The 14,653-nt window shown below is 33.2% G+C and overlaps 2 protein-coding genes across 3 annotated transcripts; both read left to right on the top strand.

Moving 5' to 3' along the window:
* Positions 1-211: 211 nt before the first annotated feature.
* NDC1 (NAD(P)H dehydrogenase C1) lies at positions 212-5,103 on the top strand. The gene is made up of 11 exons (XM_085705764.1): positions 212-318; positions 424-626; positions 727-822; positions 1,539-1,605; positions 1,688-1,871; positions 2,232-2,325; positions 2,424-2,636; positions 3,701-4,075; positions 4,181-4,257; positions 4,445-4,548; positions 4,656-5,103. The coding sequence occupies exons 1-11, from the start codon at positions 270-272 to the stop codon at positions 4,808-4,810; spliced, it is 1,617 nt and encodes a 538-aa protein (XP_085561890.1). The 5' UTR covers positions 212-269; the 3' UTR covers positions 4,811-5,103.
* A 3,092-nt stretch (positions 5,104-8,195) lies between these two features.
* Positions 8,196-14,190, top strand: LOC146933958 (fatty acid amide hydrolase-like). 2 transcript variants are annotated; one of them, XM_085705765.1, is made up of 20 exons: positions 8,196-8,550; positions 8,897-9,006; positions 9,209-9,269; positions 9,435-9,622; positions 9,851-9,980; positions 10,251-10,328; positions 10,430-10,577; positions 10,707-10,819; positions 11,222-11,297; positions 11,392-11,463; positions 11,550-11,601; positions 11,773-11,844; positions 11,965-12,045; positions 12,475-12,575; positions 12,662-12,754; positions 13,129-13,197; positions 13,291-13,355; positions 13,477-13,538; positions 13,633-13,728; positions 13,903-14,190. In XM_085705765.1, exons 1-20 carry the CDS (start codon positions 8,451-8,453, stop codon positions 13,963-13,965), a joined length of 1,830 nt encoding a protein of 609 aa, XP_085561891.1. In that variant the 5' UTR covers positions 8,196-8,450; the 3' UTR covers positions 13,966-14,190. The 2 variants fall into 2 exon arrangements, with proteins under 2 accessions (XP_085561891.1, XP_085561892.1); XM_085705766.1 differs by having other exon boundaries at positions 13,504-13,538.
* The last annotated feature ends 463 nt before the right edge of the window (positions 14,191-14,653 follow it).

A 14,653-nucleotide genomic window follows, 5' to 3' on the forward strand; every position in this document is an offset into this window, starting at 1 on the left:
AAAGTGAATTTTGTTTATATTTTAAAACGGAGGAGTATACTATAACACGAGGCAAAAAAAAACATTTGGATAGCACTATAACACGAGGCAAAAAAAACATTTGGATAGCAACTGTTGAATCGGGAAGTGGCAGAAAGCGTGGAAGCAGAACAACCATACCAATAGAGTTTGCTTCATCATTTCTTCTATACTCTCCAACGTTCATTTCTCCACTACTACTTCGTCGATAAAAACCAAACCCTAACTTCATTCTCCATCTCTTCTTCACAATGTCACACATTGCTTTATCCGCATCACCCTCCCTCGTCGCTTTTCACCGTACGCGCTTTCTTTCTCTTCAATCAAATTATCACTATTTCCTCTTTTAACAATTACTTTCAATACCACACACTATCATATTCACATTTTTTTTTCATCTATTAGGTGGAGCGAAACAATGGAGCACGCTGTTTCCGAGCAATTGGAGAAGCAGTGGAACAAATCCATCCTTATTCGCTAACTCTAACAGAAAACGGTCACAGTTACGGTTTTTCGCTTCGGGCAAAAATGGCGGCAATGGTGGTGTTGTGGATGAGATATCCGAAACCATAAAGGCGCACGCGAATTTCTTGTGGCCTGATAACAAGGTTTTGAATCTTTACATTTTTATTTTTCGATATTGAATTTGTATAGATTTTGATAATTTGTTTGTAATTTTGTGTTTACTCTCTGATTAATCCCTTGCAGAAGCCTAGAGTGTGTATATTAGGTGGTGGATTTGGTGGTTTATACACTGCTTTAAGGTTGGAATCACTTGAGTGGCCTGAGGATAAAAAACCGCAGGTAAGTGTTTTAACATTGAAATTTGATTCAGTTTTTTCTAGCTTATGGAAATTGATGCAAAATCCAATGATAGGAGTAACTTAGGAGCATCTTCGTTGATAAAATGGTGTGATAAAATGGTGTTGTCAAATAGCGGCTATAGTGGCACTATAGCCCCATTGCATAGCAGAATTTTAACAATCCTCTATCTTCCTCTATCTGCGATTGACGACACTAATCATAGGTCATAATTGCATGGTGAGGTATGGTTTAGAAATCTATTTGGATTGACTTATTTGAGATTATCTACAGATATAAGCATTTGTGAAACTGTTTGGGAGAATTTATGGAAACAACTTATGACATGTCCAAAAGCTGTTTTTAACTTATTTCTATAAGCTCTCCAGGATAGCTTATGAAAACAACTTATAGCTTATATGAAGACAGTTTAGCTTTATTTTATCTTTTATTATGGAAGTAGGTTATACATAAACACTTATATGATAAACACCTATGCTATTAGGTGCTTGGGTTGTTTATCCAAAGACGGCCTAACTCACCCACATGATAAGCTTCCATGTATTTTGTTCTTTTGCAAGTTGATTGTACAACTATCATTATGATACTATCTTATACCCATTCACTGTGATGCGACTTAATTGTGTAGCTTTTCTGCACTTGTTGCTTCTCGGGGATGTTTTGAATATTAATAGAATTCCTTATTTGATATGGAACAGATTGCTCTTGTCGATCAGTCGGAACGATTTGTTTTCAAGCCACTGTTGTACGAGCTTCTATCTGGTGGTATGCAGTATTATATTTATGCGACAACTGCAGTTTTCTCTGATTCAAATACGATTAAGCAGATTTACATTATGGCATACAGAAGTGGATGAATGGGAAATAGCTCCTCGCTTCTCGGATTTGCTGGCCAACACTGGTGTGCAGTTTTTGAAAGACAGAGTAAAAGTTTTGCAGCCCTCTGATCATTTGGGAGTGAATGGATCCAACGCATCTACTCGTGGAGGAACTGTTCATCTTGAAAGTGGCCTTCATATCGAATACGACTGGTACAAATTATGCACTGTTTAAGTCCCTCAGGGTATCCGGGCATCAATTATGTTTTATATTCTGCCTAAGATGATATGTTTTTCTCTGGGTTGGTGTTCTGCATATTGATCTAGGTGTGAAAAATGGGTTACCTTCAGTGACCACACTCTTAAGTTTATTCTTATTGTAATGATTAGAGTTTATGGGCAAGATGCCTATGTTGTAGTATTCTGAAATGTTTCTGTGTATCTAAAATATCTGCTAAAGGATAATGAACCCATCTATTTTTTACTTGTAAATGAAGTGGACTGTCAGTGTATAGTGTATAGAATTGTATAGTTTCTATTAATTTGAACATTTTTCATTTCTTCGACAGCCAGGCTGGTTCTTGCATTGGGAGCTGAAGCTAAACTCGATGTTGTACCAGGAGCAACAGAATTCGCAATTCCTTTCTCAACTCTAGAGGATACACGCGTAAGTGCAATGAAGGATGGGTCAATTATTTAATATCTCAGGACTAATATGCAAACTTTATATATTTATTGATTTCACATGCGGGTGTCTTGTTGCAGAAAGTTAACAATAGATTAACAATATTAGAGAGAAAGACCTTTGGTAAGGACTACCAAATTAGTGTGGCTATTGTTGGTTGTGGTTACTCTGGGGTCGAATTAGCTGCAACAGTAGCAGAGCGATTACAAAATAGAGGAATTGTGAGAGCAATTAATGTTGATACAATGATCTGCCCAACTGCCCCACCTGGCAATAGGGAAGCCGCACTGAAAGTAAGTTGTTTAGAGTTTAAATTTAATGCTTTCTGGAACTTGAATATCTATTTTGTACAGCCTTGGCCAACTAGGTGATGGTCCACAATGTTGCTTTGCACTTCTCTCTATGGCAAGGCAGTGAGATATATCGTTTCTCTTTAAATTTTTCTTTTATACAATTTCATGTTGATAAAATGTGATTGAGTGAAGTCAGATATTTAGAGGCCAAAGCTTTATGTTTGAAGATGTTAAATAACATAAAAATTTAAATGTTCTAGTGACTCTAAACCTAAAAACTAAGTGCTCAAGTTTACAATGTGATTATTTGTTGTTTGGGTTGAAGAAATGTATGTATGTATTATGTAACCCAATTATATGTCAAGACAAGTTGATCCTTGCTTAAGATTAATGATGCCTAAGAAAACATGTATAGTCCTCTTAGAAAGACTCGATAATTTATTTGAGCAATTACTCTGTAAGTTCCTGTATTTTTATAAAAATTTAAACGGGTCCTTGTAATTTGAAATTTATATTTAGATCTTCATAGTTTTGATTTTTTTTTAATATGGTCTCCATGTTCGCCATATTCTTTAGCAATATGGGGATCCGGTCTTGTTTAATGTTTCTAAAGTATATCATTCAATTACAAAATTAAACTGTAGGACCTAGTTGAATTTTCCTAAACACTACTTTAACCTACTCATAAAAATTATTTGGAAGAAATTAATTCTGAGAAGTTTGAATACATAATTTCCTTATACATAATAATTCATATTCTCTAACAAACACATTTCAAATTGATCTGTGAATAACTTAAGCCTAAATTATATAAGCATTAGCCATGATTGAATGCTACATCAGTGCCCCAGGATGAAATTGAAATACCGAATGCTATTTTAACCATCACTTGTAATCCTGGTTTTGTTGTTAAAGCTTCTCCAGCATGCAATTATCCCTTTTCTTAAACTACAGCAGCAGTAGTATTTTATTACCATTAAATTTAAGTCCTTAAATTTCATTACCAATATTATTGTAAGAAATTTTATGATCTCTGAAAGGAAACATTATGCTGTGGATGTTAGGTTCTTTCATCCAGGAAGGTTGAACTTTTATTGGGTTATTTTGTCAACTGTATTCGGATGGCCAGTGAATCCGAGTCTTCAAATACCCCTAAAGGGCTTGATTTTGAAAAGTATATATTGGAGCTACAACCTGCTGAAAGAGGAATGCAGAGTAAAATCATTGAAGCAGATCTGGTATTATGGACTGTTGGATCCAAACCTCCTCTTCCTCATCTGGAATATTCAGACGTACCATTTGTTATTCCACTTAATGCCAGGGGACAGGCGGAAACAGATGAAACTCTTCGTGTCAAGGGTCACCCACGGATATTTTCTCTTGGCGACTCTTCGGCATTAAGGGATTCAAATGGAAGGATCCTTCCAGCCACTGCACAGGTGTGATTTTATTGACATCGTATCTAATCTTATAGTACTAGGAAATGTATATATTTTGAGCATACCATCATCTTTATTTGACAACTGTTTTCCTTAAATTTGTAGGTTGCATTTCAACAAGCAGACTTTACTGGTTGGAATCTCTGGGCTGCAATCAATGGGCGTCCGCTTTTGCCATTTAGGTATTGTTGCATTTAGAAGTTTTTATTTGCTAATAAAAGGGAAAAAAGCCAATCTGGTCCTATAAAAGTCCCATCATAGCGATCTTCAGGGAAGTGTCAGACTCAGAAGTTTGTTATTTGCTAATAAATTTGTTTAATTGTTTTGTAATGTACACCTAACACTATTTATTCTTAATCTGGGTGCTAGGTTTCAGAACCTAGGTGAGATGATGACTTTGGGAAGAAATGATGCTGCAATTTCTCCGAGTTTTGTTGACGGGTTAACTTTAGAAGGCCCTGTTGGCCATGCTGGTATGTCCATATGTTTGGTCTTACATGCCATTCTTTATTATGCTGGAAACCCTATTAAAAACATTAATAAGAAGAAAAATAAGCTTGAGCTTTTTCTGTTTTTGCAGCTAGGAAGATAGCTTATTTGATGAGGTTACCAACAGATGAACATAGACTTAAAGTGGGGATCAGCTGGTTTACAAAATCTGCTATTGATTCAGTGTCATTGCTACAGGGTAGCTTATCCAAGGTCCTTTCAGGCTCCACATCTCGTTCAGATTAATGTATATATAGAATGGCATAGCATTTTTATGTAGAGACTAAAGCATATTAGCATTTAAATGTTATGGCCTTGTTCTTGGCATCACAAATGACTGTGCAAGATGGGTATCATTGATCCATCTTTATAAGTGTGAGATCCAGTGCACCAATTATTCAATTTAAGTTTTAGCCTCATCTATGGCCATCAATTTTTATGATAGTTTTGAGAACATATTGTATCACTGGCTTTTCTAGGATCAAATATCTGGTAATATATGGAGCCCTGCCAATAACGACTCTCAACTTATGAAGAAAGTTAATGTCTTTATCTGTGTCGTCCTTAGTCAATAGACATCTTAACAATATTCTTTATCTCAATTATGTACTTTGAGTCGTTATTTTATCAACTAACTTTTCCTAAATTTTATTTTTGAGTAAAAATGTAAAAATATTGTTAAGATTAAAACATTCTAGTTTCTGCCATTTTAGGCTGGGCTTTATGGTCTACTTTGTTGTATGACTCCATGACAATTGCTGTTTTGACATTCATTGTGTCTTAGTAACACAAGTAAATGACCAAAAAACCCAGCGGCAGTTAACTGCTGCCGGTTTTTCTAGTTATAAGCTAGCGGTAGTTAACTACCCGTATTTTAGTATTTTACTTGTGTTTTTAGGAAGTATTGAAAATCAGAAAAGCAAATGTCTGACTCCATTATGGTGCAGTTCCTCAAAGGAGTTCATTGACCCTCAATGCTTAGTAACTCACGCTTTTATTTCCATCTATGGCTGAGCTGAGAACTAACTAAACACTTGGTTCTTGGTAGTTATAATATTTAGTTGATATTATTGTGACATGGTTATAAAAGTAATTATTGGTCCATTACACAACTGGTTATGAGCTTTGAACGGATTTTGCCTTTTATAAAAAAAAGGTTTTAATTTGAATAGTTTGAGTACTATTAAAATATAAATCATGCATGCCTACATACCATAAACCTTGTCTTGAAGGAAAGAGTATAATTTTTTTTTTTCAGGGGAAACCTACACAAGTCTAGGTCATCCCTAATTTGCCTAGTTTTGCCTTACAGGGTTGCTGAGGAAGTTAACACGATCACATGCTAACGAAACTAGAAAGATCCAAAACAATGCAACTTATACGAATTAAGAAGGTATTTAAATGCAGCCGCAGAAATATAAAAGCAATACAATTAATTAATAGCACTATATCAAGACATATTGCTACTTTTAAAAAAGGGTCATGTTAACTTGTGCCCTAAGGGCACAAGTTAAGGAACTTAAAATAGAATTAAGTAATAAATTTTATGTTGAAAAGATAACTTTTGAAACTTTCAAGACATTGAATGCTCAATTTCCGAGAAAAAACTTCTACTTTTGGTTACTTAACTTATGCCCCAAGGGAACAAGTTAACATTTCCCTTTAAAAAAAGTACACATCGCTTCTTCTGAGCTAAGACTGTCACTTTCGATAATCCAATATTAGTAGTAGTATCTTCTCACTTTCCGTTGATGATAAAGACTTTAACACCATTTTTATAGTTTTCGATCTGTGAGCACAATTAAGTTTTCGCTCTCATTTGATCAAATTTTTGAAGTAATTACTTTTCCACTTTATGAGTTCCTCGCGCGTCCTGTTCGGATTCTAAAATTTGAAATGTTTTTACGTGTTTTTGAGGTTTTTATAGGGTGTTTATGTTGTTGGATTATATAATTCAAAGACGCGCGAGAAATCAATAAAGTGAGTAAATAATGAGTCAATTGAATTAGGATTTGTGGACATTACACCATTAACTTCATTAATATGTGGTGCTTATAAAATTTGAGGAAGGGGTACTACTATTTTACATGGCCCATCCTGATGGCTTCTACCACGCTTTTCATTTTCCTTATCAGATTGTTATTATCATCATTATATTCCCAACTGTCATATCTTATCTTTTCCTTAACGTTCGTTATACATTACATCAGTATATTAATACTCTACAGGCGTCGTACTTGCTTGCGAGAGATACCAATCAAAGCAAAGCATAATATCATAAACTTATTTTAGATCATTTTAATTACTTTTAAAGTGATGAATAACCTGACATTTGGCAGACACAAGCAAAACTGAGCAGAAGTAATATGCTGTAATAATTTTGTAATTAAAATAGGCTTTTTCTTAATAATAAAAATACACACATGCATGCATTGATCTGAACCTAAGGGATCTTGTCACGAGCTTGAAGTCTGAACCTATATTACCTAATAAGATGATTTAGTCCATTCTACTTGACTGGTTTGGTATAACTACTGCAGACTAAGTGGCAGCTTGTGATGATCATTATAGCAAAGAAATACCTATTGACCTGGTAAAATTTCTCTCCTAACCACAACGCTTGCATGCTTTATGTAAATAATCTTACCAAAATCATTATCTTGATATAACATTCAAAAACTTTAGTTTCTACAATTTCTTAGCCATACATTGACTTTGTCCATCACCATCATATTATATTCAACCATTAAGTACAAACTAAAGGTCATTTTTCAATATTAAGATACCAATTTCACAAATTAATTATCCATAGGCCCTGCTGCCCTACTAACATTTTTCCCCTCAAACAAACAAAAAAAGTTACTAACATTTTCGTTTGCTTCATTTGCACGACTTGGAGATGGTTCCAACAAAGCTTTTCAGTAATTTAAAACTCTTAGAAAGAGCTATGGCAGAGCATTAAATGGCCGGAATTTTTAGGACTGCACAACATTAATAATTTATAGAAATTTTTTTTGGTACAATAATAATTTATAATTTAATACTACTGTAGATCTGGTTTATTATAGTGAACCCCAGAAACATCATGCACAGTAACAACTTTTTTGCAATGGACCACTAAAAATTTAATGCTGCAGATTAAACTCTAGGTAATTGATCTTTATGCAATGACCTGGTTTGGAAAAATATTTCTGTCTTAATAAAAATGTCACTTTTAGTTAAAAAAAAGAAATTAAGCGATAAAAAAAAAAGTTTTCGGTATTTTCTATACAAAATATTAAAATCAAGCGATAAAATGAAAATTAAGTAATATCTTTCTAGTAAAATCTAAAATAAAAACAATTTGTTATTACTTCAAATCAAGCAAATCTTAGAAGTACATACATATACATGTTTAGAAACAAACGAACCTTCTGTCAAAAAAAAAAAGAAACAAACGAACCTCGTGGTTGTGGGGACTGTAGTTTCAGAAAGTACTATAAAAATGAGCTGGCTAAATTTTCAGCTTTCAGACAAAAACTACAGTGCTCCAAAAGAACTTAAAAAACATTTTGGAATCTATATATATATATATATATATATATATATATATATATATATAAGCAGGAATAAGAATAGGTGGAGGAATATAATAATGTTCAGTTCTTAGTTTTTTTTTTTTGCATGCAAATTTCTCACTGTTATAGTGAAAATGACATGTTTTCTAGTAGTTATCATGCCAAATCCAAATCATAAATATCAAAACTAAGAATATATATGTACGTTAAATTAATGTTTTGATCCTCTTGCCATCACCGCCTACCCTTCTTCCTATAATATGAAATATTTTTGTTGACATTTCCATTTTTCTCTCCATCTTCTAAAGAGTAACAACTTCTTCAGACTGATGGGTTTGTTCAAAAGCAAACGTGTGGTTTACGAGCCTGTGAAGGATGTCAATTTAGGCCCTGATAGTACTGAATTCTATCTCCAAGCCAATGTTAAAGGTTCATAATCCATTGTTTTTATTATTTATTACCATTTCTTACAGTTTAAAAATATTGATTTGAGTATGACATGAAAGCATGGTATGGTTTCTTTTATAGAAAGTATGTTATCATTTTTTCACTTAATTATGATACTTTACAACTCTGTATCCGCCAGATGCAGAGGAGTTTCAGTATTGAATATGTTGGTTAGTTAGTTAGTTAGCTTAGAATGAGATATAAATATTCTCCAGTTTTCAATTACAAGTTTCGAATTTAATTTTTATTTCAAAACCATTGATTGTAAGTAAATTTTAATGTTTTACTTACAACCATGATCATGATATGATTCATTTGATTTATATAGCTCCACGCATGACTGGAATCTTGGTCAAGATTGTCGCTTGGCTCTTGGAGTGTCGAATAATTGGAGCTTTTCTATTGTATATATTGAAGGGAAATAATCTTATTCATAAGGTATGCTCTTGTTCTATAGTCACTTGCATTCTATTTTCTTGAAATTGTGTTCTGATTCAAGAACTCATCTTCACCTTGCAATCAAACTTTTCATATATTTTTACAACAACTTTGTGGACTTTAAGAGACTAATCATATGGATACAACTTAAATAGCATTTTCCTTTTCCAAATTCTGAGCAAATGTTTTTTCTTATCTGCAGTATATTACAAATGCAGATATAGAAGAGCCACCTCTTTATGTTCCCTTACATCATTTTGAAGGTTTGTTATTTTCAACTAGTAGGAAATTCACTGCAAAATATTGTGAATATGGATATTATTTTTCTTGCAGGATACTTGCAATAATCATAGATTTCATTTTGTGTTGAATGTGTCTATGATATTTGAATAATTTAGTGGATTACTGATTTAAAATTAATCTAGCAGACCACAATGAAAAAGAAGTTAAATCCCTGGATTTGGCTTTGACTCCACCAGACAAAGTTCAACTTGCCATAGATTGCTTACCTACAACTTTACAAAGACCAATTAATGGAACAAAGCCTTCATTTAATCGGTGGACCATAATGGACTATTTCAGAGCTTACAGCTCAGGAGATATAACACCACACATGGTATTACTATTTCACCTCCTAGATATTCTTTCTTCAAGTCCTAATCCTATCATTTTTGTGTTAATTCTTAGCCATTAACTTTTTCAAAAAAAACTTGGTCATTAGCACAAGTTTGCAAAGCCATGATGTTTTATTGTTCGAAGTTTTACATTGAATAACTATGCTTTCGTAAATTCATTTTATCTTCGGTAATTATTTATTCATCAGAATTCTTCTTCGTTTGAACAGGTTGCAGAAAGATTCATAGCTGCTGTTGATGAATCCTCAAAACCTACACTTCAAATGGGATTCTTCATTAACTACAATGTTGAAGATATACTTAGACAAGCAAATGAATCAACTCTTCGGTATCAGAAAGGTACTTTATAGTATCAATTCAAATGACAATTCAAAATGAAAAGACCTCTCTTGCAAAACCATAGATCTTTCAGTTGATAATTAATGTTATCTAACAATATTATTGAAACTCGTATATGTGAATTGTTTTCGTATGCTATTGAAATCCAGAAGATGTTGTATTCAACTTACTTAATGTTCTAACATATATTTCATATGTTGATGTGTGGTGATTGTGCATTCAACCCTCTCTTGAGTTCTGATACTAATTTGGTGCATGTTGTTTTTGTAGGAGAACCTATATCTGTGCTGGATGGAGTTCCTGTTGCTATCAAGGATGAAATAGATTGTTTGCCATATCCTACTACAGGTAGTGCAAGGTGTTACTAGCCAGTTATGTATTTGAAATTTGAAATGTTTTAGCTTCTGATTTCATTATTGACTTGCACGTCTTTAAATGGTATCCTCTAGGTGGTACAAAGTGGCTGCACAAGCAAAGGCCTTGTACAGATGATGCTTGTTGCATTAAACGTTTAAGATTATGTGGTGCTGTACTTGTCGGGAAGACTAATATGCATGAACTTGGAGCTGGAACTAGCGGTATAAATCCACATTATGGGTAAGAAATCATGTGTTATACTAGTATTCACATTTTGTTACATTATTTGTGCCTGCTCAGCTATATATTAATGAAATTGTATTGAATCAGCTGATGACAAGAGTTTGGCTGTTTATTTACACTCCACAGGGCTACAAGAAATCCACATAATGCCAGTAGGATTGCAGGAGGTTCTTCTAGTGGATCTGCCGCTGTGGTGTCGGCAGGGTTGTGTCCTGTTGCACTTGGTGTTGATGGGGGAGGTACTTCATTTATATTTGTAGATGAAAAGGATAAGCTAATTACTCGCCATTCATTATATTTTATAACATTTCACATATACACTTTTGAGTTTAATTTTGATACACTGTCAGTATAGAAAAATTATGCTGTCAATAAATCACAACCAACCATATGTATGACTTTATAAACAGTTATGATTAAAGTCAAACATTTTTAATGATATGGCGGATTACGATTGACTGATAGTTTAAAAAATATTTACTGTGACAGTTTATATGAATTTGACCTTTTATTTTCTAAGCAGAGTGATACAAAATTACCAAATATGTTCATATCATAGGTGCCTGAAATTTAAGTCTACAATATACATATCAACAACAAAAGTTAGTGAACCAATATTTTCTTTGCATATGCCTATCCAGGCTCTGTGAGGATGCCTGCAGCACTTTGTGGTGTAGTTGGTCTGAAACCGACTTTCAGTCGTATACCTCATTCTGGGTGAGATTCAATCACATTTTGTCATGCTGATATATACTTTTGGAAATTTGTAATTTGTAATGATTTTAGAATAATGGTATTTTGTTACATTCAGAGTTATTCCTCTAAACTGGACAGTTGGTATGGTGGGAATACTAGCAGGCACTGTTGAGGATTCACTCATCACGTTAGTAGTTATCCTTTCTGTGCTATTTTTTCTTCAAGTAAACTTTAACATTGGCTTTACAGATTTTAATATTTCAATATTTACAGTTATGCAGCAATCAGCGGCGAAATTCCATCGCATCAGCCTTCTAGTATACCTGTAAGATCTTGTTCTTTTCAAATTCCAAGTGATTTTGACAACTGATTCAATTTCATAAATGACTTCTTTATTTCAAATATCATATTGCTTGTAAAGTTCAACAAACTGTTCTGAATTTAACCTCCTCCTTATCTCTTTAAACTAATGAAAATGTTTTGAGCAATACCTTAGGCCAAGATTAATCTTCCACTGCTGCCCTTAACAAAGTCAATATCAAAAATCAAGTTGGCAAAGTATGGCAAGGTCAGAAATACATTTTTATGCATTGAATATATTGATTGGTTGTTTATTCATATATATATTGGAAAAAGTAAGTTGTCCTAACTTCAGTTATGTCATTTAACCACTAATTTCATCAATTAGTGGTTTGATGATTGCAGTGATGATGTCAGAATATGCTGTTCCAGTGCTCTGAACAAGCTCCAGGGTCATTATGGTTGGAAGGTACTGAAAAATATAACTCAAAAACATTTTCAGAATGCTGTCTTAACTATCATGCTTGTTTGTATTGACTTATTTGAGCTTATCTACTGGCATAATCACATGTGAGACTGTTCGGAAGAACCTATGGAAATAGCTTACGACATGTCCGTAAGCTGTTTTCAGCTTATTTCCATAAGTTCTTCATGATAGCTTATGAAAACAACTTATAGTTTAGATAAAAACAAATCGAATTGATTTTATATTTTGTTATAGAAATAGCTTATATAATAAGCACTTAATTCAACTGTTTAACCAAACAGGTAAGACTACTAGACTAATTGATGTGAATTTAGAAAAATTTCACAAAAAAGCTTCTAATAAAACAAATGAACCATTCATTGAGTGAAGTGATTACTTACTAACCTGCCAATTTTGGTTTAAATACACAAGATTGTAGATGTCACTTTACCAGAAATAGAAGTGATGCGCCTAGCACATTATTCAACAATTGGATCAGAGTGTAACACTTCACTTGATTATTTTCAAGATAAGTAAGACATTTTAAACCCTTGAGTTTATTCATTATTTTCCTCTTGGGGAGTTATAATTACTGACATTACTAAAATTACCACTGAAGAAATTTAGCAGACTTTGGATGGGATGCAAGGGTAGCCCTTAAAATCTATGGTGCATTCAGCAGCATGGAGTATATTAAAGCTCAGAAAATTAGGTAATACATGACAATGTTTTCTTATTAAATGATGTGAAAAATTAGACCAAGGAATTCAGAAAATTTATGTTAAATTCAATAACATGAATCAAGAGTAAAAGAAAACAGTGATAAAGTTTTCTCACCTACTAGACAATTTTAAACCTGCACTCTTCCCTTTACTCTATTCTATACCTAAACACACACATACAAAATGTATAAAGTGAAAGGACTAGTTCAGATGAGTTAATACTTAATATTAACTATCACATCTTGTATGAAAGATAGAGATTAAAAAACATAAATTGGTTTTTAATTAATCATGTGACTTTAGGCTATTCTCTTATTATTAAACCTTAATAATCCACTCATGGTTATATGTTTTATGAACACAGGAATCGCCAATTGCAGTTTCACAAGAAAATATTTTCCGAGGCTGATGTCATTGTGTCACCAACAACAGGGTTTGTCCCATTTTCTCAAACTTAACATGATACCTATATTTTAAGATGTAGCAATCTTTTTCATGGGTAACATATGCCTAATACATATTACAGTGTGACTGCATACCCAATTCAAGATGATGCACTGAAGACTGGTGAACTTGACTATGTCAATGGAGGTATATAGATTCAGTTTAACTGGTATTAATGCCATATTTATAGTGAGAGTACCCTAAGCCTAAGCTGCTTATAAAGATACTGGTAACATAAAATCTGATTTGTTTGTCGCCATTAATTCAGCTGCACTTATTCGGTATTCCATAGCAGGAAACTTCCTGGGACTTCCTGCTGTCACTGTTCCGGTATATTCTTCTTTGACAGTTATATTTGTCACATTACACCTTAATTGTAATCATTTTTTTAGAGAACTCGGCTCTATCATCCTTTATCACACAGGTTGGCTATGATAAATTGGGTTTACCGATTGGTCTTCAGTTTATAGGAAGGCCTTGGGCTGAGGCAACATTGATCCACTTGGCATTTGCAATGCAGGTAAATGAATAGTGAATAACTTGCTTTGTAAGATAATAAAAATATAGTATATGTGACTAGTAAATTTTTTATTGAGTGGTGGTGATCCACACTCAATAAAATGCAGTTTTTTTATGAATCTGTTTGTACCTAATTTGAGTGAGTACTAACATTATGGTGTTGTTATGCTCTCAGACCATATGCTTGTCAGAATACAGAAAGCCAGCAATTTTTTATGATCTGCTCAGAACAAATTAAATAGATTCTTAAATCATTGGGATATATTCAGAAGGAAGGGGACACAAGCAGTGACAGGTCTATTCAATCAAAGCCAAAAGAAGCGTTATGTTGTCTTATTTGATCTATTGGAGAAATTTTATGTCCCATCTATTCAATTTCACTAGAATTAAACCCAAGCAATGCATTAGAATGAACTCTGTTAGAATATTTCTTTAATGGGTTATCATTGTTACTGGTACGAAATTTCCACCACATTTAGCGACGGCTAATCTCCGCTAAGTAATATGCAGGAAACATGATATGAATGCTCTCCTCCCAATAGAATTTTCTTCATACGTAAGAGTTAGAGATCGAACAACTAAACACTTGCTTGACGAATACAAGTCTCTTACCACTTTGATCAATCCAATGTTGGTCGTTAGACAATTTATTTGAACAAATAAAATAATAGCAGATAAAAATAGAACATAACATGTCCATTAAAAGTCTTTGACTTTATGATAATCTTTTATAACATGATTGCTTTTGGTACAAACATAAAAATATTTATTTTATTTAATATTTAATTTGTAAATCATTAATAGAAGTGGAGTTCGATAGGTTGCTAGATTCAAATTATGTACAAAATTACCACAAAAGTATGGATATGGATTGTGCGCAGTCACAACTCTGTGACTACACGTAGTCCATCATATCTTAATTGTTT

Source organism: Medicago sativa, chromosome 4 (genome assembly GCF_051527215.1).
Source record: "Medicago sativa cultivar Bolivia chromosome 4, Bolivia_mono, whole genome shotgun sequence".
Lineage (NCBI taxonomy): Eukaryota > Viridiplantae > Streptophyta > Magnoliopsida > Fabales > Fabaceae > Medicago > Medicago sativa.